Source organism: Lissotriton vulgaris, chromosome 2_1 (assembly GCF_964263255.1).
Source record: "Lissotriton vulgaris chromosome 2_1, aLisVul1.2, whole genome shotgun sequence".
Lineage (NCBI taxonomy): Eukaryota > Metazoa > Chordata > Amphibia > Caudata > Salamandridae > Lissotriton > Lissotriton vulgaris.
In genome coordinates this window covers 1,970,730,357-1,970,757,918 of record NC_141687.1, presented here as the reverse complement: position 1 = coordinate 1,970,757,918, position 27,562 = coordinate 1,970,730,357, and the positions used below count along the sequence as shown (strand labels likewise).

The following is a 27,562-nucleotide window of genomic DNA, read 5'->3' as shown; positions in this document are numbered from 1 at the left end:
GTGAGGGTGCGGGGTGTGATTGTGCTGTGTGTGCGCCCTAAAGTAGTGCGAGTGAGAAGTGTGTGAGAGGGAAGTGTGTGAGGGGGCAGTGTAATGAGAGTGTGTGAGGGTGCGAGGTGAACGAGGGTGCGGGTGCAGTGTGTGTGGCCAAAAGTAGTGTGAGTGCACAATGTGTGAGGGGGCAGTGTGAGTGGGCAGTGTGTGTGGACTACATTACTGTGAGTGACCAATGTGTGAGGGGGCAGAGTGTGAGGGGGCAGAGGGGGAAGAGTGTGAGTGGGAAGAGTGTGAGGGGGCAGCCCTATAATACTGAGGTCTAAAGTAACTATTGTTTAGATGTACTATAGTTTATTTATAGTAGTAATTATTAGTTATTTATATTATCAAATACTTAACATTATGTTAGGATTGCCCAAAATAATATTTCAGCCCAACACTTTTCTATAGCGAGTTTTCTTGGAGCCTCTTTACAACGTTGGCACGTTTAGCTATCAACAGTGCCCAACCCCTTCTCTTGTGCAGTGATCTTACCAGCATGCCCATTATTAAAAAGGAAGCCTTGTCACCACCGTAAACATCCGACAATTTCTATGCCAACTACCATCCAAGAGACATGTGACACATCACAGACTTGCAGTACAGGCTAGCATTCAGCTACTCCAGAAGAGGGAACCCCTGTATCCATTTAACGTGACAGCAGGACCCCCGGGACTCTCAATGACAGCTGTGGAATCTTACATCCGATTACAAAAGAGGAAGTAGTTCTGGTGCTTTAGACCCACTTCAGTTACATTTGTTCTTATTAAGGACCCAATGCATGTGTAACATCGTAAGCCAGGTTTGCCATGCATTGCATTTTGAGTCGTTTAAAACCATCCCATATTTTACAATAGACTTACAAATACTTTATATAATGTGCATTGCTCGTCCATTAAAAAAGCCAGAACTGCCACTGAAGATATTGGGTAGAAAGAGGTTCGTTCTCGCCCATTCAGCGCCTTACCCGCCTCGGACACGTCTCTAGCAAACCTGCAAGTGTTCGACCATGTAAAATTATTCAAGACACTTTGCATCCTCCACAGTAAGCCTGAAAGGTAGACTATTCTTTACAGTTTTTATTTGTTTGCACATTTACATAGCGCGAAAAGGCCCGATGGCATCATCACAGCCCTTAACAAGAGAAGCAGGATACACGGGTCAAAGCGACTTCCAGTTCCAGAAATTAAACTGGGGCTTATACATCGGTAGATGCGTGTAGTACGAGATACCACATGAGACAATTGCAGTTAAAGCATCATATGGAACCCCTGACTCCAGGTCAGATTGCGTCAGCACCAAATAGCAATCTTCCAGGGTCTTGCTTGGGTTCTCAGGATTGCGTCACCAAAGACTTTTTAAAGCTAGACCGCACAGATCAATTATAGGCGGCCATGTTGGGTGTAGGTCTCGGCGGGCTATTTGTAGATTAATGTTGTTTGGGGCCCCTGGTTGCTCAGTCTCTCTTGCTACTTGGAATACTCAGGTTGCTTTTCCACTGGTCAACCATGTCCAGCGGCCCTCACCAAGGAATCTACCAATGCCGCTTGATGACTACAACTCCCAGCAGGGCAACGGGACTGAGCTGGAAGTACAACTGCAAACCCGATGGGAATAGCACAGGTAGCAGGAGGCGAGGCTGCCCCGCCCCCCGGCCGAGGCTGAGCTCTGCCGCCAGAGCCGGAGCTGCTCGCGCCGCTTCCCCGGGCTCCCGCACCCAGGTGCCACCTCCGCTGCTCCCCGGCCCCAGCATGGTCATGGCTGAGCACCCGGGGCACCCCCAGCGCACCCTGGTGCGGGTGGCCTATGACATCGAGCGCACGCTGGGGAAGGGCAACTTCGGCGTTGTGAAGCTAACGAGACACCGCATCACCAAGAGTTGGGTGAGTGCCTGTGAGGACCTAGAGAGGGATTCCTATAGATGATGCACATTCATCCCTAGACACAGATACATGCAAGCCGGGCCCCTGGATCACAGAGGGAGGGGAGTAGACGTGGGGAGCGAAACAAACAAAAACAAAAGCGGACACTTTGGCATGTGTGAAAGCTGCGGGAGGTAAATGTGTGTGCACGCGCGATAGGCTGACTTGCTGGGAATGTGGACGGCGTCGGCCTGCACGTGCGCGTCCACAGACCAGAATCGTCACGCGTGCCCCGGTCTGTCTCCCTTGAGGCATCTCGACGACAATAGGTCTCGAGAGCGAGACCTAAAAAGCGTCGGCCTGCACGTGCGCGTCCACAGACCAGAATCGTCACGCGTGCCCCGGTCTGTCTCCCTTGAGGCATCTCGACGACAATAGGTCTCGAGAGCGAGACCTAAAAAGGGTTGGACTCAGACAGGAGCCTAGTGGGACACCCTTCTCCAAAGGGATTTTAGCCGAAGAATAGGGTCCTAAGGTGACAGTTTGAGTTTTCTCAGACAGAAAGTGTTGCAACCATTTCAGGGCTGTCCCTTTCATACCACAAGCAGATAGTCTCTCCGCCAGCTTTATGTGAGAGATGGTATCAAAAGCTGCGGAGATACTTTATTTATTTCGAGTTTTATATAGTACTAGCTAGACCCGAAGGTATCAGAGCACTTTACAAGTCTAAGAGAATCAGTGTCGTGGAGCCCCCCGAATCTATATCTGTCTGAGCGAGTGTCCCCGCCAGAATAGCGGTTTCCGTGCAAAAACCTGGACGAAATCCCGATTGCGATGGATCCAGGATTTCATTTAGTTCCAGATAAGAGCTAAGTTGTCTTTTAATAATGCTTTCCAGCAGTTTTCCCAAGAGTGGTAAGAGGGAAATAGGCCGATAATTGCTGAGGATTGTTGGGTCTGCTGTAGATTTCTTTAAAATAGGGCGAACAGACGCCTCTTCCCATGGAGGCGGGATGGTGGCAGTTGATTTAGAGCAGTTAAAAATATCACAAATTGCTGGGGCACAGCTCGTGGCTAGAAGGGCCATGATTTTTGGAGGACAAGTCGTTCGGTGACCCGGATTTTCCAGTGTACAGGCCTTTTAGGACCTCTTCGATGGAGGTTGGTTCTAAACTCTCCAAGAAGCTGTTCATTACCTTACCCCTATCCTCAAGTTTGTTCAGAGTTTCAGAAACTGAGGGGGCTATCAGAGGGAAGTTGTCGTAGATTGTGGATATCTTGTCCTGAAAATAGGTCGCTGCGGAGTTGCATAGGTCCTGAGATTCCATTGGGGAATGACTGCAGACTTTGGGGGATGTAAAATCTTTGTCTATGCTGAACAAGGTTTGAAGAGTTACTGGATTGTTCAATTTGTTTAATGATGAAACTGCATTTTGCTGTTTTTAGGTTCAGATGATACCTGGCCCGAGTGTCTATATAGTAGTCTGTTTTGGTGGACCTTACTAGCCCAGCTGATTCTTTCCAGTCGTCTACAATTGGCTTTTTCAGTCTTAAAATCTTCTGTACACCAAGGGGTCGATATTCGCTGGTGAGTGGAGCAATGTTTTTTAGGAATAGTCTCATCAAAAGCAGATTCTAGAACAGCGTTAAAAGCCTCCAGCTTTTTGGGGGCCTCCGACAAGTTGTTTGCTGGTTCCCAGAAATAGACCTCGTTAAAGGCTTCCAGGGTAAGATTACGCCATGGCCTACGAAATTCCGTTTTTTTCTTAATATGTTGTTCCACCTTCCTTTGAGGAGTCTGGTGGATAGAAAAGATGATCATAGAGTGATCTGTCCAAGTGAGGGGGTCGCAACTCAGTTGGTCACCGTTGGTGAACACTAGATCGAACAGGTCACCAGCTTGGTGTGTCGGGCCTTCCACTCTGAGTAAATCCTATTAGTTCCAAAGCGAAGAAGTTTATTAACCTCAGGATTGGAGGTATTAACCTCGGGATTGGAGGTATTTTCTCCGTGAAAATTAAAGTCCCCTAGTAGAAGAAACGCATTTGTTGCTAGATCATGAAGAGCTACTTGTTCGACCAACAGGTCAATGAAGTTAGTTTGGATCCAGGGGGCCGGTAAACGAAGGCCCCGGACCAACAATCCGTGGGGGATACGGTAGCCTTGAAAATACCCAATTCCAAACTTTCATTTTTTACAGTAGAGACCCAATTCACGGAGGTGATCCTGAAAGGCGATGGCAACGCCTCCACCTATTTTTCCCTCCCTATCCAGATAGATAACTATATAGTTTTCCAAGATTGCTAGATTTATCATAGGATGGTTGGAGGGATTCAACCAAGTTTCTATAAGAAAACATAGTGCCGGCGAATGTGAGACTATCATGTACCAGATTTCGAATTGATGTCTTGCCAGAGATCTTACGTTGCACAATGTTTTTTGTCTCAAAATGTGGGGCCTTACTTACAGAAAAGGAATCCTCCGCTAGAGGTACCGTATGAAATGGACAATGCCTACACATTACCGGTCCTTCTAATCTACTAGGAAATTCCTGGGAACAATTAGTAGGACTTTGATTCATAATGGATTCAAGCGCTCCAATAGCCTGTAGGGATTCAGCTGACTAAAATCTAAAAGAGTGGTTGATAATGATTACCTGGGTTGGGTCAGAATCTCTGGGCTCGGGCGCAGACTGGCTTGCCTTTGGCGCGCATCTGCTGCACGCACATGTTTTCATCCTCTTTTGTAGTCCCAGATGACCAACGACTAGCGCGCTACCTGTGCTGGCTGCCCAATATGTCTGCCCGCTCCTGCTACAGACCAAATGCAAGCGTGTTATCCCTCCCGCACCCAGCACCTAATCGACAGAGTGAGGTGAGCAAGGTGCTCAGATTTAATGTTTTTAAAAAGCAGAGTGCAAATACCAACCTTGTTCTTACACATTGTGAACTCATGGAAGAACTAAGGCCTTGCTTTATGAGTGAACAAGGGAGAGGAGCAGTTAAAAGAAAAATGCAATCTTGGTATAACAAAACCTGTCATCAAGGGAAAATTTATTGAGCGTGGTCAAAAAGGGCTTAAGATCAGATATTATGGCTAGGCACAGTTATAAAATGATGTTACTCAAAGCAAAAAGGGATTGGGAGGAAAATCAATGTTTGACCATTGCTGAAACATTAGAAAAGGGAGGTCTTAAAATCTTTTGGAAACTGCTATCAATCGGGCCACTGGTAACAATCTAGATCCTGTAATTAAACCTGCATCTTGGGTCAACCATTTTAGCAGCTTGTCTAGTGGCATATATCCACAAAGTGATGTAACATGCCCTCCCTCGGATCGGATCTATGACTGTGCTGCGATGCAATATGAGAAGGAAAACCCTTCTCTAGGCGAAGCTCAGCTTACCTTTAGTCTATCAGAAACTTACCAAACAGTGAAATTAACAAAAAAAAGGTAAGGCGCCAGGAAAGGATGGTGATCCAGGTGACCTTTTTCTTTCCCAACCCGATACCCATATCTAAATGCCCTATTTAATAGTGGATCAAAAGGTAATTCAATACCATCAACATGGCATTGGGCTGTCATAATACCAATTTACAAAGATGACAGAACTAACGCCTCCAACTATATGCCTGCTAGATAATAAGCAAAAAATATTCTGCAGACAGGTCCTTATAAATTAAATGAATGGGTTGAACAAAACAACATACTTGATGAGGTGCAAGCAGGGTTTTAAACAAAGGTCAGCACACTGGACCAGGTCCTCCGCTTCAAGGTGATAACCTGGAAATATGTCACTTTGAGGCGTGACCATTTATATGTCGCTTTCATCTATTTGAGAGCCGCATTCTACCTGATTCCAGGAAAAATCCTGTGGGAAGTATTGGTAGAATATGGGACCCCCCCCCCCCCCACAGCCATTAAGAATATTGATAGAGCTTCACGCTACCACTTACGCAAGGGTTAGATGGAATAATGTAGGTGACCTGACAGAAAGGATGAAGATTAACCAAGGAGTCAGACTAGGGTGCGTCCTCGTGCCTTCACTTTCCAGCTTATTCATACATTCCTTCTTCTTACTCGATGCACCATTAATGTATGACGCCCCCTAAATTAGCTGGTGTGCCCACCCCTATTCTGATGTTCGCAGACAATACCCTGCTGATTTTTCGTACGCCTACGGGTCTGCAAACTGAACTGAATTCTTTTGATAGTCTTTTGAAGGAAAGAGGACCTTAATTACATCCTTCCAAATCAAAGGTAATGACTATAAACCCACATAAAAAAATAGAGGCAACATGCTTATCGAGGGACTTCCTCTAGAAAAAGTGTCCCATTTTGATCATCTTGGGGTGAGGTTAAGTGATAGTCAAACATGGTGTCGGCAGTTGAAAAAATGCAAAGCTACACTCCAACAGAAAGCCTCTGCAATAGCGAGAAAACACAGGGCCGCATCCGGAGGTGCGTTCTCACGTTATATAGAGCAGCAGTGGTGGTACCATAGGCGATATATGGAGCTGAGATATGAGGCCAGGCTACCTCGGTGGTCCTAACTAATGTTGAAAATAATTTTATAAAGAGTTTATTTAAATTTCCCTCAAGCTCGCCGACCACCCTGTTACAACTTGACCTAGCACTCCACCCTAAACACCTAACAGCCCAAATAAACCATTGTTATATTGGATTAGATTGTGGTCCACGCAAGAATTAGGAACCTATAGAGACTGTGTACGAGACCAGATAGGTCATTGTGCAACCTATGGCTGAAGAATATTAAAGAAACTTCAAATAGAATAGGCATGGTTGAACTATGTCATCACCCGAGTCGATTGTTAGGGGTGATGCGCAAAACAGCTATATTAGGAGGCAGCCATGACCCAGACATAGTAGCCTGACAGTTCAGTTCTTAAATTACAAGTGTCTCCCAAGTCTTGAACCCTATATGGATAGAATGTATCCAGTTCAGGCCAAACGTTTATATTTCCAGTTTGGATGTGGGCTTCTACCCCTGAGAATCCATACCTCGGCATGGACCAATGTCCCCTCCCCCACAAAATTCTGTCCGAACTGTCCCAACATTGGCCAAACCGAGGTACATTTCATGCTTTTCTGTCCTTTATATAGCTTTGCGCAGAAGAAATAGCTCTCAACTGTATGTAAACATGTGGGTCTAAGACACTACTGGGAGGTCTTGAGACTAACAGCGATACCAGTGAACAACTAGCCTTTGCGGTATCTCGGTATCTGCATTGAGCATGGAAACTAAGAATGAAGGACGTAGGTATAATCTAACCATGATAATTATACTGCAGAGTAAAACTCAAATAGGCCGTCTAGTGTCCGCCCTCTCCTTTTATACCCAGGATATTATACAGACGCTTTTTTTAATTATCTGTTTATAGATTGACATATGTTACTCTGTTATATCTGTAATATGGATATATTTTCCTTTTAGAGTGTGTTTTTTACAAGAGGCCATACTTTTTTTTGTACAAAGAAACAGTTAAATTAGCGACCTGGTCATGATCAACTGCATTAATAAATGATTTGTTAGCCATTATCCTTCCCTTTCAAACTGGTTTATCTGCATTATCTCATGTGTAATAATTTTGCATATATGATTATCTTTGAAACGTTTTATTTGTGCAATATTTTTATGGCTTGGTGCCAAAATAAAAGATATCTATCACCTATAGGATCAAGTTTAAGACGTATTGCCTTATGTTCAAAGCTGTAGTAGGGGAGGGACCTTCCTTAATTCCTAAGGAACAAAACTAATAAAGTATTGTCCAGTACAGGATCTTTGTTCCTCTCCAGCATCTCTGCTGGTTAACCCTAGATTTAAGGAAATGGGAACCGAGAGCTGAAGGGTTTCTTATTTGGCTCCATCAATTCAGAATTCGCTCCCAATCTCTCTTCGGTCGCAGACTAATCATCCCTTTTCTCATATAGGATTTAAAAAGTGGCTTTTCAGAAAAGTCCATCCTAGTCACTCATTGCCTGTCCTCCGTTCTTAGTCAGCAATTAAGCCCAAAATGCCAAGAAACCTCTGGTCATCATACGCTCAATGAATATCATCTTAACATAAAAAAGATAAAACGTGGTTTAAAGTATTTGTGATAACTTAAAGGCATGCAATGGTCATGTTTTGTGGTGTACAAGTGTTATGGCTCAAATTTGTATCAAGAGATTGAGATCTTGTAATGAAGGTAACGTGTGATTAATCTATTTTCCTGCTGCCATTCAGCTTAAGGCTTTTGTCATGAATGTACATGAGTCTGCATGCAAGTATTTGTCTAAGGTGGGAAGGAGTGTGTGCTGTGTCTTGTCTTTATGTTTCAGTGGTAGGATGTCAAGACACAGGATGCAGAGTGTTGGCTTTGTCAAGTTATGTAGAGGTGGAACCTAGAGCATGGAGTGTTCAGTGCAGTGGGTGAAGGATTATTTTTTGAACTGGCAACTTGCAGGTGGTCCCTCCTAACCTTTATCCTGTTGTTGACCTAAACTTATTGGATCTAAGGTCTTCATTTTAAACAGGACCATGTGCACAAGTTACTACTTGTGTAACGATATATCTGTAAGAGACATTAGTTCGTGATAGATTCCTTACCTTAGAATAACCCCAGGCGTCAGACTGGATCCGGAAATTTTTGCGTAGCATTAACCCTTGCGCGTCAGTAGGCGTTGTCCGCGGCTCCGCGTCTGTCGTCGTTAGCGCCGGAATGACGTCGTTGGAATACTTAGACGCCGCCCATGCGCGCTGACGTCAGTTCTGATACACAGCTTTTCCGCGCCAGATACGCAGAGCCATGATAGAACCAACACTGGTGCCATGAAACTAGGGCCCTGAAAGGGGATGACCTTAACCCTAGATATCGGTTCGCAGAACGGGGAGGATGGGTGGGTCGGTAAAGAATCTATCACTAACTAATGTCTCTGACAGATATATCGTTACACAAGTAGGAACTTGTGCATCTGAAAGAGACACGTTAGTGATAGATTCCTTACCTTATGATAGATACCCCAGCAATACCAACCCCGGTGGTGGGTCTGCGAACCAATAGCACACCAGAAAGTCCTGGAGGACGGAACGGCCAAAGCCATCCCTCCGGACTGGACTGTTCAGGCAGTAGTGTCTTGCGAATGTGTGCAGCAAGGCCCACGTAGCTGCCTGGCAAATGTACTGTAAGGGGACTCCTCGGCCCAAGGCAGTAGTTGTTGCCGTGGCTCGAGTGGAATGAGCCCGCAATCCAGCAGGGGGCTCCTTTTTAGCCATGGAGTAACATGCCTGAATACACAAGATGATCCACCGCGAAATGGTCCGCTTGTGTACCGCCTTTCCCTTCTTCGCGCCCACGTAACCAACAAAGAGTTGGTCATCCACCCGGAACTGGCATGTGCGATCTAGGTAATAAGAGAGCACACGTTTTGGGTCCAGACGGTGGAGCCGCTCTTCCTCTTTCGAGGGATACGGAGGCAGAAAGAAGGTGGGCAAGGTAATGGACTGCCCGATGTGGAAGGCCGTGACAACCTTGGGCAGAAAGGAAGGTCTTGTCCGCAACACAACCTTGTCCGGATGAACAGAGGAAAGGTGGAGTAGAAGAAAGAGCCTGGAGCTCACTCACTCTCCTGGCAGAGGTGATGGCAACCAGGAAAGCAGTCTTTAGAGTAAGAAGACGGAGAGGACAGTTATGGAGAGCTCAAAGGGAGCGCACATTAGATAAGTGAGTACAAGATTCAAGTCCCACTGGGGCATCACGAAGGGAACAGGGAGGGAACAAGTGTGTGATGCCCTTCAGAAATCTATTTACAATGGGGGACTTGAATAAGGAAGGCTGATCAGGTAACCGTAAGAAAGCGGAAAGAGCAGAAAGGTACCCCTTAAGAGTGCCCAGAGCAGAGCCCTGCTGGGCAAGAGAAAGAATGAAGAGTAGAACTTCAGGAAGGGGTGCAGAGAGCGGGTCCACAGCCTTTGCTGTGCACCATGCCACAAATCTGTTCCACCTGCAGGCGTATACCGACTTTGTGGAGGGACGCCTGGCTGCCAGAATGATATCACAGACTTCGGGAGGCAAGTCAAATGGCCTCAACTACCGCCGCTCAATCTCCAAGCTTGTAGGTGGAGACTGGACCGGTTCGGGTGGAGGACCGTCCCCTGCTGCTGCGACAGAAGGTCCTCCCGAACAGGCAGACGAATCGGGGGATCGACTGACATGCTGAGTAGCTCGGGATACCAGTATCTTCGTGCCCAGTCCGGAGCCACAAGGATAACCTGGGCCTGGTCTTCTTCAGCACTCTGGGCAGAAGTGGTATAGGCGGAAAGGCATACAATAGACTGCAACTCCACGCGCGACGAAAAGCGTCTCCGAGTGAGTGCCGCCTTGGAAATTCCAATGCACAGAACTGATGACATTGCGTGTTCTCTTCTGTGGTGAATAGATCTAACCAAGGCTCTCCCCATAGCTGAAAGAGGCCTTGCGCCACGTCCGAGTTCAGACGCCATTCGTGATCCATCATGCACAGACGGCTGAGTTTGTCCGCCCTGGCATTCAGAGAGCCTGCCAGGTGTTGAACCCCAGGATCACGCCCTGATGTTCCAGCCACTGCCAGAGGCGCAGAGCCTCCTGGCATAGGGTCCACGACCCCACCCCACCCTGTTTGTTGCAGTACCACATGGCGGTGGTGTTGTCCGTGAACACCTGCACTACACTCCCCTGGACAGAGGGGAGGAATTCCTTCAGTGCTAGACCAATCGCCCGCAGCTCCAAAAGGTTGATATGGAGCCGGGACTCCGCCGGAGACCAGAGGCCTCTGATCTCCGCCTCTCCCATGTGGTCTCCCCAGCCCTGGAGGGACGCGTCCGTCACAACTACATGCTTCAAGTGGGGTAGGGAGAGGGATCTGCCACTGACCCAGTCACGGTCCGTGAGCCACCACTGCAGTTGTCTCGCAGTGCCCTCCAAGATCAAGACATGATCGGACAGGTTGCACTGATGCTGGGCCCACTGAAACTTTAGGTCCCACTGCAGAGCCTGCATCCGCCACCTGGCGTGATGCACCAGAAGGATGCAGGAGGCCATCAGCCCCAGAGTCAACCTGACACTCTGGATAACGGGTGAAAGATGGGAATCAGAGCCTGTATATCCCGAATCTTCTGTTCGGGAGGGTAAACCCGAAACTGCGCCGAGTGTAGAACCGCTCCGATGAAGAGGAGCTTCTGGAGGGACACAGGTGTGACTTCGGCACATTGATGGAGAACCCCAACAAATGCAGGATGTTGGCAGTAGTCTGGAGGTGGCTGACGACTGTCTGGGGCGAGCCCGCCTTCAACAACCAGTCATCTAGGTAGGGGAAGACTGACACTCCCTAACCTGCGCAGATGAGCTGCGACCACCGCCATCACCTTCGTGAACACCCGTGGGGCGCTGGTAAGGCCGAAGGGGAGCACGGTAAACTGAAAGTGCTCTTGGCCTACCTTGAACCGCAGGTAACGCCGGTGGGCCGGCAGGACGGGGATGTGGAAATACGAGTCCTGCAAGTACAACGCTACCAGCCAGTCTTCCGGGTCCAGGGCAGCTAGGACCTGAGCCAAAGTCAGCATCTTGAACTTTTCCTTCTGGAGGAAGCCGTTGATGTTCTGCAGGTCCAAGATAGGGCCCCGCGGAGCCGCGTGGGCGGTGTCGCCCGAGCCCCCGGCGGCATCGTGCGAGCGTCTGGGTGGGTCGCAGGAACGATGACGTCTCTCTGACCTCTCATGCCTGTTACCGGAGGACTTTGAGCCTGACGACCCGTGTCCACTCCCGGAGCTGCGATGACTCAGACCTCGCGACCTGTCCCTCGACCTCCCGTGGGACCGGGACCTGAAGTGGCGCGGGGCCGACTGCCAAAGCTCGAGCCGCTTGCGGGACCGCTCCCACCTAGCGTTCAACGTCAGGGCCCGGTAGCTGGAGCAGGTGCAGTCGTTGTGATCGAGGCCTAAGCACTTCAGGCACCGGCGATGGGGGTCTGTGACTGACATCAGTTGGTCGCACTTCGAGCAGAGTTTGAACCCGGGCATCCCTACCGGCACAGATAGAGTCGAAGACTCAAAGAAAAAGAATGATCAAAAGAAAAAGAATGATCAAAAGATCAAAAAGTTCAGTCAAAAATTGACTGGGGGTAGAGCTTCTCCGGATCTGCGCTAGCTGGCGCGGAAAAAAAGAAGCACTGACGTCAGCGCGCATGGGCGGCGTCTAAGCACTCCGAAGACGTCATTCCGGCGCTAACGACGCCAACGACTGACGCGGAGCCACAGATGCCTACCGACGCGCAGGCGTATTGCTACGCAAAAATTTCCGGATCCAGTCTGATGCCTGGGGATGTTCTAAGGTAAGGAATCTATCACTAACGTGTCTTTCAGATAAAAGCGTTATTGGAGGCATTCTTACATAGGACACGTACATTTGGTAGCCCAGCGTTTCTCAAACTGTGGATCGTAACCTACTGGTGGGTCACCGGCCGATTTCTGTTGGGTAGCGAAAGAGCAATAACTAATAATACAGTTACATTTTCCATTTGTCTTGTCACATTTGCTGCACCACAAAGAAAGAAGGTCAACTGCTGCTTATTCTTTTAACATGGGGATTGGTATTTACTTTTCTTTGTCGGACTGCAAAGTGAGAGGAGTTTTAAAGTGGACTCTGTGGCATTGCTGTCTTTTGCAACACCAAAATTAATTACTGAATACATTAGCTACACTTTGAATGAAGCTACTTTTTTTTTTACAATCCTGAAGTCTTCAGTGATGTAACATTGATACAACTGTATCATACATAATCATCCCACAAACAATTGTAAAAAGGTATTTAGGTTACAGAATTTTGAACTCATGTCTACTATTACAATGAAAAATATCCCCTGCATCACGTCCATTAAAGCTATGTTGGTCGCCCAAAGTTTGTTATTCTTAAATGTGGGTTGTGGTTTTAAAAAGTTTGGGGAGCACTGCGGTAGCCCATTTCTCTACAAAGATTAACTATGCTATTACAGTTAAGAATTTTCCGCTTTCAAAAGATCCTATGTAGAAGGGGGCATTATAAGAAGGTCAAAACATCCAATCAATCACAAATCAGAAATATACAGTTTCTGAAAAAAACCAGAGCTCTAGCCCTGGGAAAATTAAGTTAAATATTATTTAAAGTAAAGCTTACCTTTCGGAACTCCTAATCTGATAAAAAATAGCTACCTGCAGATACCTTACCTTAGACCATGGGTACTCACAAACTCTCTCGGGGGCCAAATTTACAGTGTGGTTTGTGTCAGGGGGCCGCACCGGTGGGGGCGGGGTCAGTGGAGGTGGGGGCAGGGCTAGAGCAACAAAACAAACGGACCATAAGGTTGAATACAGGTCCCTGCAGCCTATGCCTTCGTCCAATGAGTCACCAGACCCGACATACACACCTCTCTCTCAACTGCTCTCTCAACCGCTCTCTCTGTCGCCCTCTCCCGTCTCCCTCCCTCCCCCTCGCCGTCCCCCTCCCTCCCCCTCCCCGTCCGTCTCCCTCCCCGTCCGTCTCCGTCCCTCCCTCCCTCCCTCCCCCTCCGTCTCCCTCCCTCCCCCTCGCCGTCCGTCTCCCTCCCCGTCCGTCTCCCTCCCCGTCCGTCTCCGTCCCTCCCTCCCTCCCCGTCCGTCTCCGTCCCTCCCTCCCTCCCCCTCCCCGTCCCCCTCTCCCCGTCTCCCTCTCCCCGTCTCCCTCTCCCCGTCTCCCTCTCCCCGTCTCCCTCTCCCCGTCTCCCTCTCCCAGTCTGTCTCCCTTTCCCGCCCTCCCTCGCTCTCCCTTGTCTGCTTCCCTTGGTCTGCCTCCCTTTTCCTCCCTCCTTTCCTTCACTCGCTCTCTCTCTGCCTGCCTCCTCCCCCTTGTCTGCCTTCCTTTGTCTGCCTCCCTTTTCCTCCCTCCTTTCCTTCCCTCACTCTCCCTCTGCCTGCCTCCCTTTCCCTGTCTCCCTTTCTCTCCCTCCGCCTCCCTCTCTTGCTCTCCCTTCTTCTCCTTTTCCCTCCCTCGCCCTCTGTCTGCCTCACTTTCCCTCCCTCTCCCTCTGTCTCCGTTTCCCTCCTCTCTGTCTCCCTTTCCCTCCCTCCCCTCCCTCTCTCTCTGCCTCCCTTTCCCTCCCTCTCTGCCTTCCTTTCCCTCCCTCTCTGCCTTCCTTTCCCTCCCTCCCTCCGTCTGCCTCCCTTTCCCTCCCTCCCTCTCCCTGCCTCCTTTTACCTCTCTCGGTCTCCCTTTCGCTCCCTCTCCCTCTCTCTGCCTCCCTTTCCCTCCCTCACTCTCCCTCCCTTTCTCTCACTCCCTCTGTCTTCCTCCCTCCGTCATCCTCTTCATCTCTCCCTGCCTGTCTGTGCCCGGGCTGAGACAGATTCAGGGCACACATAGCCGCAGGAGCGCTTCACAGGTCTTTAAAAGACCATTTGTATGTTAATGAGGCTTTTTTTGTCTTTCACCTCTTATCGCCCCTGCCCCTGCAGCTCCACTCGGACTATCACGGAATGCCCTGGACCCCACAGAGCAGCAGCGTCTCGGCCCCTAGTGTTTTCAGACTGTAATTTTTTTTTTTAACACAGGTAAATTGTCTGCAAGGTCCGCGGGCCGCCAGGGAAGGCTTGCCGGGCCGCGGGCCTCACTATGAGTACCCATGCCTTAGACTTTTCCCTAGGCGCCAGACTGGATCCAGAAATGTTTTGAGCAGTACCCTTGCAAACCAGTAGGTGGCATCTGTCAGTTCTGAGTCAGCGCCAGCAGTAACATTCGCGGGCCAATATAGGCTCCACCCTAGCACGTTGACATCAGCTACTTTGTGCTGCGTTTCGCACCAAAAGCACAGAGCCACGAAGTCTGCTGATGTACCAGCAGTAGGGACCTCAAAAGGGTCTCCCTACACAGTAAATTCCATTCTCACAGCAGGGCGGATGGATGGGTGGGCCAATAAGGAGTCTGCAGCTAAATAGGTTCTCTACCAGAAAAAGCATTACCAAAGGTAGGTAACTTGCTCATTTGATAGACTTCTAGCCTAAGATTTCTTATCTAAGAATAGATACCCCAGCAAAACCCCTCACGAGAGGGGTCTGCTAACTGATTTAGACCCAGAAGTCCTGGAGGATTAAATAGGCAAAGTGCCCGTCACAACAGATCTGATTGTCCAGATAGTAGTGCTTGGTAAACGTCTGCAGAGATGCTCAAGTTGCCACCTGACTGTTGCCCAGGACAGGGACTCCGCGATCTAATCCACTGGTCGCACCCTTGGCTCTGGTGGAATGAGTGCACAAACCCTCAGGGGGTGCTTTTTGGCCAGTGTATAGCAGATTCGCATGTAGAGTATAATTCATCTTGAGATGGGTGGTTTCTGAACAGCCTTTCCTTTCTTCACCCGATGAACCCTATAAAAAGGTGATGGTCCACCGGTAACTTTTTTGTATGATCAATGTAGAATGACAGCTCTTTTTCCAGAAACTGTAGTCTCTATTCTTCCTTGGAAGGATGAGTCAGAGCAAAGATTGTAGGTAGGGTGTGGATATTGGTAAAAAGGATGCATGTGTCCCCAGAACCAGTTTGTTGGGGGAAAAAGGTGTGTAAGGAGGGTGCACGGATAGTGTCTGCAGTTCACTGACACTCCTGGCCGACAGCCACGGCCTGTGGAGGGAGTTTCGGTGGGGTAGAGGCGCGGGGCGGGGGAGGAGCAGGATGGGGGAGGGGGGGTGCTAAAAACCAGAGTATAGATAATTTAAGGTAAGTAAACAATTTAATAAAACTAATTTCGTAGCGCGCCCTGCATCCCATTTTGGGATGCAGGGCGCGCAACGAAATTCATTTTATTAATTAAATTGTTTACTTACCTACAATTATCCATACTCCGGTTTTAGCACCCCTCCCCCCCCACCCTGCCCCTCCCCCGAAACTCCCTCCACGGGCCGTGGCTGCTGGCCGATGTTATGATCACAAGGAAAGCAGTTATGATAGTCAGACGCAGTGGACAATTATACATGGGAATGAATGGCGAGCACATCAAGAATGTTAGGACTAAGTTTAGGTCCCATTGGGGCATAATAAAATTGGTGCATAATGAAGGGCTTAGTCTCGAACAGATGCTGGAGTCATTTCAAGAAACAAATCACAGGTGACTTAACAGGGAGGGTTGATTAGGCAAATGCAAGAAAGCAGGAGATGGCTGAAAGATAACTGTGCCCAAAGCAAAACCTTGCCGGGCTAAAGGTAATGAACAGCACCTCAGAAAAAGGGGCAGAAATGGGTCGAAAGATTTGGAGGTGCACTATGCCATAAATCTGTCCCACTGCTGCCGAGTCAGAAGATCCACCTGAAAGGACAGCCTGATCAGAGTACCAATGCTCAGACTCAGGAGTTCCCAATACCAAATTCTGTGCCCAATTCACACCCACAAAAATCACTTGGGCCCTGTTCTTGAAAGCTCTGGGCAGGAGGGCTATCGACAGAAAGGCCTACAAAAGGCCTGAGCTCCACCCAAGAAGAGAAATAAAAGCATCGCCGAGGGAGAGTTGCCTTAACTCCAGTGTGCAGAAGTGCTGACATTGCACGTTTTCACGGTTGGCTAGCAGATCAAACCAAGGTTCTCCCCAGTCACGCAAGAGACCTTGAAACCCCTCTGGATGGAGATACCGTTCATGATCCGAGAGGAATCTACAGTCAAATGTGTCCACCCTGGTATCCAGAGAGGTGTAAAACCAGGATGCTCTAGCCATGTCCAGAGACACAGGGCCTCTTAACACAGGGTCCACAACCTCATGCACCCTGCTGTTTTCAGAGATCACATTGACAGGCTGCTGGAAGGGATTATACTCTTACCCAAGTTACCCAGGCTCTACCCCGTAGAGTGGTATGGAATATGCCAGAGCTCACTTTGGAGGTATAAGTCTAGACAACCAGGGTCTCTGGTGTGGGGTGCTGGGTGAGGAAAGGCACGGCCCTGGAATGTTCCTGCAGGGGAACCCATGCAGGTCTGGCTTTTGGCAGATTCCAGTATTGCATACTTATCGGTTGGTTGCAGGCCCTCTTCTGTACTCTGGGGGAAATCTGGGGAGGTCAGGGGTCACAGGTACTGCTGTCTGTTCTCTTCAGGGCGGCAGCCCATCTATGACAACGCACACACTATGATGCACAACTGCTTGGTCTGCCTCAGGCACAACGTTCGTTCTCCTGTGGCATGGTCCACTTTGAGCACACTTAAGGAAAGCTGCTACAGCTTCGGCCACACATCAAGGTTGCAGTGATGTAGTCAGATCTGGGCACACTTAAGAGCTTTTGCTGCGGACGCTGCAGGCAGGAAATCCAATACTCCACTACGGCTGTTAGCTCTCAAGCCTCTCGGGGCAAACAGACCAGTGCCCCACAGTCAGCTGCTCTGCTCATCCTTCAAGGCTGGCAGATTCCTTTCCCTACTTTTCAGACAACTCCACGCCAGGTGTTTCAGGCCAGGGACACAGATTTTCCTTCGAGGTCAGATACCAGGTGATGTCTTCTCACACTTGGGATGCTAGCTGGTAGACACGATCATAGCAGTCCTTCGGGTACTCTCTGCAGAAAATCCCATTCCTTGGTTACAGAGAACCTGGGATGGGTACAAGTGGGTTAACAGCTCCTACCTTTACAGACTCAGCAGACAGTATTCTCTGTCTGACCCTTCAGAACTGGTTTGCGTTACTTTTCCTTTGAAGTGCCTCTTCCAGCCTGGCCAGGCTATTTTCTAGACTAAGCTTTGTGAAGAGTGATGCTCAACAGTAGGGTCATCTCCATGTTGGAGCAGCCACATTTAATCATACTCATAAAAACAGAAAAGGAAATGGCCTCCTCTAAAGGGCCTTCAGAACACTGACCTACAAACTGCAGTCCTGCCATTCCCTCCCAAATGGCTTAGCTGAGTAAGACTAACCGGCAGATCTTTACAACACATGAACCTAATCAAATACCTGGTGGGAGCACTGTCATCTCTTCTGCCACTTTGGTGTCTAGGTCTCCTCCCACCAGCTTCCGAAATGTCAGCAATACACGTCCACTGTCTGGGAAAAGAAACTGCCCTCCATCTTGTGCACTTGAATAGGACAGAGGATCTCCAAAGGTGGAGATGGTCGTTTTTATGGGGGAAGTATCCTGGTTCCAGCTAAGGTACCCATTTCAGCCACCCGCTTAACCAGACCAATCCTATTTTATGGATATAGGGTACTTCACCCAGGTCTTCCTCAAGGCCCAGGAGGGGGTTAAAGGACACCCAAACATTCTTATTCTTCCCAAATTCAAGTTAAAGTTCGGCATTTGTATAGCGCACTACTCACCCAGAGGGTCTCAAGGCGCTTGAGGGAGGGTGTGTGTCATATATCGAATAGCCAGGTTTTTAGCTGTTTTCTGAAGGAGAGGTGGTTCTGTGTGAGGCGGAGGTGAGAGGGGAGAGAATACCAGGTCTTGGCCGCTAAGTAGTGTAGGAAGGTACCTCCTGACTATGGTTGCCCCCAACTTTTTGCCCTGTGTTTTAGCTGGTTTTGGACATAGTCGACCTGGGATTCTGCCAATCAGGACCCCAGGCCTACTGCTCTCTCTTTAAAATGGATTACATGTACCCTAGGTGCATTTACCAATTGGTACTGGGCCACCTTATCAGACACTGTAACTCAGGGCATAGGTGTACCCAGGGCTGCCGGGGGCCGCAGCATGTATTATGCCACCCCTGGCTGGCCTCTTAAATTTGACACAACTGGCTGCATGACAGCTGGGGCAAAGTCGTGTAATCACGCTTTGCTGTAGGTGTAGTATACCTATACCTAACCCTAAAATGGACACACAGATTCCTATCAGTCACTCCTATGGCAGGCCTTGACAATCCTGAAGGCAGAGTGCTTGGAATCGTGTGAGATGGTGCTCTGGCATGAGCTGAGCCTGTCTGCAGCTTGCGGAACCAAGTCCTAATAGCTGTTCCATGATATCGCATACCATATACTCTTAAGTGCATTATAATCCTCGCGGTTAAATGCTAACTTTGGTATTGCTTTATCAAAACATGTCGAGTAAGGTGTCATACGAATTGGATGGCCGCTAAGTAGGAGAAGGATCTTCCTCCTATGGTGGATCTATGGATGTGCGGAATTGCGGCGAGGGCTTGATTGGATGAACGTAGTTGGCGGGTGGGTGTGTAGAAGGACAGTCGTGTGTTGAGGCATTCGGGACCTAGGTCGTAGAGGGCCTTGTGTGCGTGGGTGAGGAGACGGAACGTTATTCTCTTGTTGACTGGGAGCCAGTGGAGGTCTTTCAGGTGATCAGAAATGTGAGCTTGGCGTGAGATGTCCAATATGAGTCTGGCTGAGGAGTTTTGGATGCGTTGGAGTTTTTTCTGTAGTTTGGCTGTGGTTCCGGCGTAGAGGGTGCTTCCATAGTCCAGTCGGCTAGTGAACAATGCGTGGTGACTGTCTTTCTTGTTTCCGTGGGTATCCAACGGAAGATTTTTTGAGCATGCGAAGGACGTTGAAGCATGCAGATGAGACGGCGTTAACTTGTCTGGTCATCGAGAGGGAGGAGTCTAGGATGAAGCCCAGGTTATGTGCATGATCTGTGGGTACGGGTGCTGTACCCAGGGCCGGTGGCCACCATGAGTCGTCCCAAGCAGAGGGGGAGGATCTAAGATGAGGACTTCCGTTTTGTCAGAGTTTAGTTTTAAACGGCTGTTCATCCATTCGGCTACTTCTTTCATTCCTTCGTGTAGATTGGTTTTGGCGGTGTTTGGGTTTTTGGTGAGGGATAGGATCAGCTGGGTGTCGTCTGCATAGGAGATGATGTTGAGGTTGTGGTCGAGCGATGGATGCGAGGGGACTTGGCAGGGAATGGGAGGAGTGAGATGGGGCGGTAGTTCTTAAGTTCAGAAGGGTCTGCTGTGGGTTTCTTTAGAAGGGCGCTGAGCTCGGCATGTTTCCAGCTTTCTGAGAAGGTCGCGGAGTTGAAGGAACAGTTGATGACATCGCAGAGGTGGGGTGCGATGATAGAGTCTGCTTTGTTGAAAATGTGGTGGGGACATGGGTCGGTTGGCGATCCTGAGTGGATGGAGTTCATCAGGCGGATGGTGTCTTCGGTGGTGATTGGGTTCCAGGCGCAAAGGTTGTGAGATTGCGGATTTGGTTCAGAGGTGGGTGGAGTGGACTGTTCTTCGGATTGGTTTTCAAAGCTGTTATGTATGTCGGCGATTTTGTTGTGGAAGAAAGAGGATAAAGAGTCGCACAGTTCTTGGGAAGGAGTGATGTCGTTAGTGCCGACGGTGGGGTTGGTAAATTCTTTGACGATGTTGAGTAGTTCCTTGCTGTTGTGGGCGTTGTTGTCGAGTCGATCCTTGAATGCTGATTTCTTGGTGGATCGGATCAATTGGTGGTGTTTGCGGGTGGCGTCCTTGAAGGTGGTCAAGTTGTCGGTGGTTGGGTTTTTTTCTCCAGGTTTTCTCGAGGGTACGGCATAACTTCTTGGATTTCTTAAGGTCATCGTTGAACCAGGGGGCCTTCTTGCTACCTAGTTTGATCTGTTTTTTCAGGGGTGCTAATTCGTCTGCGCTGTGGGTGATCCATTGTGTAGGCTATGTTGTGTTGTCTTGTCTCCTGGGCAAGGAGAACCCAAATGATGATAAAAAGGGTGGTACAGGACGGCTACTGATGGGAATATTTACCCATGCCCTTGAGCTTACACTCAGCAATCGTATGTCACACTTGTTTGCAATTTGGGTTTTCATCACTCTGTATTATGTTGAGGTTTGTTTCCACAGTTGATTGACATGGTGTGTTGGCCCCTAGATACTAATTGTGTTATGACAACTGTATGCCACCAGTTAACTCTACCACAACTGCACACCCTGGGTGACCGAGAAACAATTAATTTCAGTACAACATGTATGTACTCGCGCTTCAGCAACATACCTCACTAGACCTGTTCGCATATTACAGGATCAGAGCTGCCTTTTGCTATCATTGTGCAAACTGATCAGACGCCACTATGCGACCATACAAGAGAAATCGCAGATATGTACTCCCGAAGCCTACCTCAGTTAGGCAGCCGAACTAGAACCTCCCCTCACTTTTACAGTGGGGGTATTGCTACAGGCTGACCAAATCACTTTCCCCTAACCACAGACTGCGCCTAATAAACATCAGATTCTCCCACAAAATATAAAGCACCTTCGCTCAGATACACCGCATGTTTTTTTCGGCTGGCCTAGGGTGGTCTAATGCCGAACGTTTGTATTTGCCCATTCGCCAGGGATATCTTAAGGAATTTTGGGGGGCCCTGCTTAGAACAGATCTGAATTTATGATTCAGTTTCAGCTCTTTTGTCCCGCTTTGGTGAGGTCACAGACAGTGTTCCAAATTCTAAATGTGTTATATCTGATATTAAAAATAAGCCCATTTCGCTGCAAAATGACAGTAATAGACTCACACCACACACATTAAAGGAAAACGGTATTTAAAACCATCTTAATTATTCAAGGTCATTGGAGCAGGAGACTGCAGAACAGAGCTGGCTCTGTCAGAGGCCCCTGAGAGGCTGAGTCTTAGGCCACAGCCCACTTTGCCCATGCCTTAAAACGCCTGATTCCCCCTGATCACCGATTTCTTCCCCCATAGACTCCACTGTTCCGCCCGTTCGCAAGCAAATAATTCTGCAAAGCAATTCTGCGTTCTCCGCGAAATTACCCAAATTCAGCAAATTCTGTGAACGGAACCGAATTTACCACCCAGGCTAGTTACCAGTGAAGTCAGATGCGTGACTGCTACGTGGCTGCTCCTGGCAAAGCGCAGAGCTGCGATGCACTGGGGCCGTCGCCCCGTGCCTGGGCTTGCTGACTGCTTAAGGGATGTAACCCTTTACCCAAAATTAACTAACTGCACATTGGGGCTGGTGCCACAGGACCCCTCCTGCCAAGTAGACATTTGGCCTCCCTTACCTGCGTATCTCCTCTATCTTGGGGAGAGCTCCGAGACCCAGGATACACCTAGACCCCAAGCACTGGAAAGTCCCTTGCCATAGAGATGGGGCACGCACACATTTAGCCGAATGTCTCCTCAATACAGGAACCTCTTGGCTGGCACACGCCCTGCTGACCTCAGAGACAAAACCATCTGCAATAAGTGGGTGCTTTTCAGTGCAGGCCAGGGTGGGTGGCACTGCGATGCCACAGACTCTGCCTCCTGGTAATTCTATTATGTCACTGCCTATTCTTTTCTCTGACCTATTGCTACTGCCATACGTTTCTCGTTTTCTCGTTTACCTGTACAATTACTGGTGTTTTATAATGGAACCGGTTATTAAACATGAAACTTTAATGGAAAAGAGAGGTGAATATGTGCATGGGGAAATATCAGCGCTGCGCCCACTACAGCCTTGATGTACTGGAGTTCCAGGAACACCCAAAAACCTATAAACTGCTTGGCCGTCTTTACTAAGCTTTTCTTTAAGCCATGTACGAAACAGTAATCAAGATGTTCATGTATATTAACAGAAATACTTACAGTGCGTGGTGAACCCATGGACCGTCTTCTTTTCAAATCGTATTCCTTAAAGGAGACAAGAAAATTGGTTCAGGAGAAGAGCAAGACAAGGTCAGTCCAAATATTCGATGAGGCACACCAAGTAATGCAGTAACAAACAAGACACATTTTAGCAGAATAAACTCAATTTTTATATTGAAGCAAAGATAATAAATGAAAAGACGTGCAAGAGGACAAACGTCTAACAGAAATCAAAGTTAAGTCTGAATTCGCCAGATGTTATACAGACATTGCTGGTGAGATTGTTAATCCGGGAAGATCATTGCTAAACTGGGCTAGAAATAGTTCCAACTCTATATGCATTTGCGTTTACATTTAATAGATCTAGAGAATAATACGGGTACTTTAAACAAACATGGGCATTGGCTAAAGTGTTTTAAACACAACAAAGCCACCTAAGACTTATTTTGTTTATTATATATCCCCTATAATTCTACAAAAAACAATCTACTAGTAGACTTACACAAAAATGTGCCTTGATGTCCTCACACAGCACCAGGTGTCATGCTTCATCGTGACACCCTATGCTCTCCAAAAACATGGTTTGATGGAAAGCGGGCCTACACATGAAATCAGGGAGGCACCTCTACCTAAGAAAGGCCCAGTGATCTAAACAAACTTAAAACCACTGTGACATCCTTAAAAGACCTTTATATTTACAAGAAATCAAACTTGGTGTTCAAAACCAAACGTGGAGACCAGGGGAATTAGTACCCCATCAACATGTTTCTGCCTGATGGCTCATGCGAGTCTGTGGCATTCTTCATGATGAAAACACGGGATGCAGGTATGGCAACTACACACTTGCGTACCACTAATAACAAAAGGGGGTGACCTTTGTCAACCTTTAATGTACCAGTCCCATAAGTACCCCACTATCACCCTTCAGGCCCCATAGCCTCTAGCTCCCTGCCTTGGATATCCTCCAGGGGTGTGCGTTTGGTGGTATTGCCTAAAGTGCTCCAATCTCAGCTGAGTCCCTGACAGTTTTGATTTGCCAATGCTTTTTGCAAATTCTCGTGTGTAGCAAGCCAAAACCACAAAACGGCGCAATGGGGAGTTTTTGGCATAGAACGAGGGGAACTTTAGGGGGCACATGGGGAGGTTGGAGGAGTACATTTGAAAAGAAAAAAACAGTCAGGTAAGCAACTGGGGGTCTGGGGAAGGAATAGAGCATCAGAGTGCACAGGAAGCAGGGGTTTGAGAGAGAAGCCAACATACACAAGAGAGCAAGAACACACATGCACTCACATGTAGTGCTGAAACAACAAAATAGACCCCTGTAAGTAAGCAGTGGAAGAATACAAGTCATCAAAAGGACTATCAAGACGTTAATCTCCAGGGAAGAGACAAACACAATTAGACGCAGGAAAGCCACTGAATAAAAAGCAAACAAATGAGAACAAGCAAGCACCCATGGTACCATTGGCTGACCCAACACCCATTACAAGCACTGGTACATAGACAAATAAAAACATGTATAAGAGACCCGAAAAGTACAGAGAAAACGGTAAACAGAACAGAGTACACATACAAATGTATTCAGGGCATTAGTCTGCTATTTGAGAGCACAACGCTGCAATTGCAGCGTTCTGATTGGTGGGGATGGCGCCCAGCCGGGAGGCAATTTTTTCTATGTAGACTGCATGCAGCCTACATAGAGAAAATGCAGTGCGTATGACTGATTTGGTCGGCCCTGGGGTAGACTCTCCGAGTGGGCAAGCCATTCCTCCCCAGCCCTCATGCAGGACCGCCCACCCGCCCTCTTCCAAACCCTGCCACAGGCCAGTGCAACCACCGGCCAGTGCATTACAGATCGACTAGCCCACGTCTCTCAGAACTGAGCGACTGATTAAGACATACAATCTTAGCAAGAGCATTGAAGCATTGGCAGTGGTGTAGCAAGATGTTAATGGCACATATAAGGAAAATAAATCAGGCATCACAAGCAGAGATTGGAGCGGATCACCTGGAAACGGCGCCAAATAGAGCCACACCTAGCATGCCATCTCCCTCCTAATAGCTTCAGACCTGCTAGAACAAGACCTTATGGCCTTACCAAACCAAGTGAACGTGCACAGACTTACTCCGTTGCAACGGACTCATTCATCTGCATGTTGAGCCGTAAGGTTAAGTGATACCCCCAGGATCTCTTTAGCAACTCTAGAAAGATTTCATACCGATTCACAACAATTTGCAGTATTTTGACATCTGTGCCAATTGCATTTCATACATAAACCAGCTTCGTGTTCTAATGATGATCAGATTAATCTGTTTGTTTTACACCAATCTGGGCAGAAACGCAGCTAATTGGACCATTCCATTAGTAGAAAGAATTGATGTTCTTAACTCCGACACTAATCAAAATGGAAGAAGGGCTTGATTGAACAGTAAAGCATAGGCTATCGCTTTAGACGGACCTACCTACGCTAACATAATGGTCTCAAGACCTCATGTACCATATTTAAAACAGGAGTCCTAAAGAAGCGGACTGGCCAGAGGAGTTGTTTTGCCCATGTTTAAAAGTGATCTGAAAGTTATTTTGGCTCTGGTTGAAAAGGCATACATATCTGAAAGTGGTGATAATCCAGACACCTATAAAAAGTAGCGAAAATCAAAGCGGAAACGAGAAAAACCATGCACAGAGGTATAAAGGGAAGCAAGGCCACTGGGATTACGTGGCAGACGAGGGGCAAATTATGCAGCAGGATTGAGTAAATTAAGGGGCAAGAAAAGGCAAATTATGTGGTTAATGTGGTACATTTTGTGATAGTATTACATCGTTATTTTGTAATTTGTATACTTGTTAACGCTGTCTGTATTTTGGTACGCCATATTACCAGTTTAACACCCAAATATAAGCAATAAGCAACAGAAAGGTGACCACTCAACCTTTGCAAAGGGCCTTCCAATGCACAGAAACACGTGTCACTATATATTTTTTAGCAACTTTTAAACCATTTCAGCTACAAATATTTTGTTAATTAAAATCTGCAGTTTACACAGCAAATAAGGCAAATCTACAATTATGCGACAAATGCAATGGCCTCACAATCACATACTACTAGTGCTCCTGGCTATTAGCCCCAAACATGCATATTTCTTGCTAAACAGATTCTATTATCACAAACTGTGAAAACTATACAGGAATTGATGCGTAAATTGAGTGCTGTAAACTAGAACACCAGAGCACAAGGGAGTCTCCTGCACTTCCCAAATGTATGTTACGGATTCTGCATGTTTCGGATGAATTAAAAAACAAAAAACACAATTTTACAGGTTTGTTCGATTTAGAAGCGACATGGCATTTTCAAGACATTTGACGCTCGACTTACATGTGCCCATAATAATTTCCAGAAACAGTAGAATACAGTGGATGGCGCCCCTTTGTCATCTGGCATTACCACAGCCATGAGATTACACTAACCTGTTTTGAGATGCTCATGCCATTCCTGTGATTTGTGACTTCCTCTAAGTCAGCTAAGTTTACAAAAAAATGTTCTTAGCCACCGAGAAGAGCCTACATTAGGAAACAATTGCCCGAGTGTTCTAGCCTGTTGGGAGTGTGCAGTGAAAGTTTTCCAATACCAATAGGAGCACGAGAAGATTGTGTTCCATCTCTCATAACATTTAGACTCCTATTAAAGGACATTGGCCGTTATGTGGGGGAACTTGACCTTGACTGATACTCCAGTTGACAACACAAACAATTCAATCCTAGTAGCCTACGACTCTTCATTTGTTGACAGTTTTCTATCCATAAATTAGTAGATTTGTCTAATAATGCATGGTAAAGGATCAGACTACAAACGTTACTAAAATAAACGCTATCCTAATGAAGACAACCACTTTCCCACGTTGATGGTTTGCAATTAAAGACTCCGTAGAACTGTTCTTGTGAGGGCACCTTTAAATACACTATTCAGTAACCATGAAACCAACACAGCCCTTTGCGTCAGGTTATCTATTACAGTAACAATCTAGGCATGTTTAAAAAAGAAACACAAAAAGTCTTCAAACCATGAAACGCTGTGTGTGTCAAAACAACCTCGTACTGTTCGCAGTTAATAGCGGTCTCATACCATATTCTAACTAGACATTTATTTTATTTAATGCATTTTTATATAGTGCAGACTTTACCCAAAGGTGTCAGAGCGCTTCACAATAGAACCAAGTACGTTACATGAGGAGAATGTTACATATTTACACATTCCAGATAAAAACGAGAAAGAAGAAAAAGTCAAAATAGATGGCAGTCACACAAAAAACAAAAAGCACATTAGGATGAAGATCGTACAGGTATAGATTAAAAATTTACAATATTGAAAGAACTTTCTCAGGGGACATGAAAAGGAATGTATTAGTTCTCGAAGTGTCTTTGGGAGAGAAGAGATTTGAGGTCAGTTTTGAAGGTCCGGGTAGAGGTGGTGGTACGGAGTAGTGGAGGAAAAGAGTTCCAGATTCTAACCGCATTGCTGGAGAAGGATTGAGCCATCGATCTTTCCCTTTTGAAGGTAGGGGGCTCAAACAGTACATTTTCCGCATTACGAGAAGGTCTAGAGCCTCCAGAGATTTTAAGTTTATTCGCCAGGCAACTAGGGGAGGAAGTGTGCAGGTCTTTGTAGATGATACAGGCAGTCTTGTAGATTGATCTGGCCTTGATGGGAAGCCATCAAATAGAAGACAAAATGGGTGTTATGTGGTCACTTCTTTTGTCCCTAAACACAAAACGAGCTGCTGAATGGGGAACGGATTTAAGAGGGGAAAGGTGGGCTATGGGGAGGCCAGTAAGAAGTGAATTACAATAGTCTAATATAGAGAGAACCAGAGATTGGACCAACGTTTTTAGGTCTTGCTCTGGAAAGAAACATTGAATCCTCCAGAGAAGGCGCAGTTTGTATCATGCATTCTTTGCAATGGAATTGATGTGGCAGAGTAGATTGAGCCTTTTGTCAAGTATGACATCAAGGGATTTCACACTGTTGACAATAGGTTTCTAGTGGAGTATATTCAGCTGATTCAGTCAAGATTGAACAGGAGGAGGAGAAAGTGAGGCAGAGAGGAGGAGGAATTCAGTTTTGGAAGGATT

General features: G+C 47.4%; 1 protein-coding gene across 1 annotated transcript in view; it reads right to left on the bottom strand.

The window, feature by feature from the left end:
• Positions 1 to 27,562, bottom strand: part of LOC147733581 (protein regulator of cytokinesis 1-like) — an 863,550-nt gene that overhangs the window by 250,525 nt on the left and 585,463 nt on the right. The window contains exon 11 of the mRNA XM_086958987.1: positions 22,435 to 22,479. Coding sequence (XP_086815113.1) covers positions 22,435 to 22,479 — 45 coding nt within the window. The remainder of the gene's footprint in view (positions 1 to 22,434; positions 22,480 to 27,562) is intronic.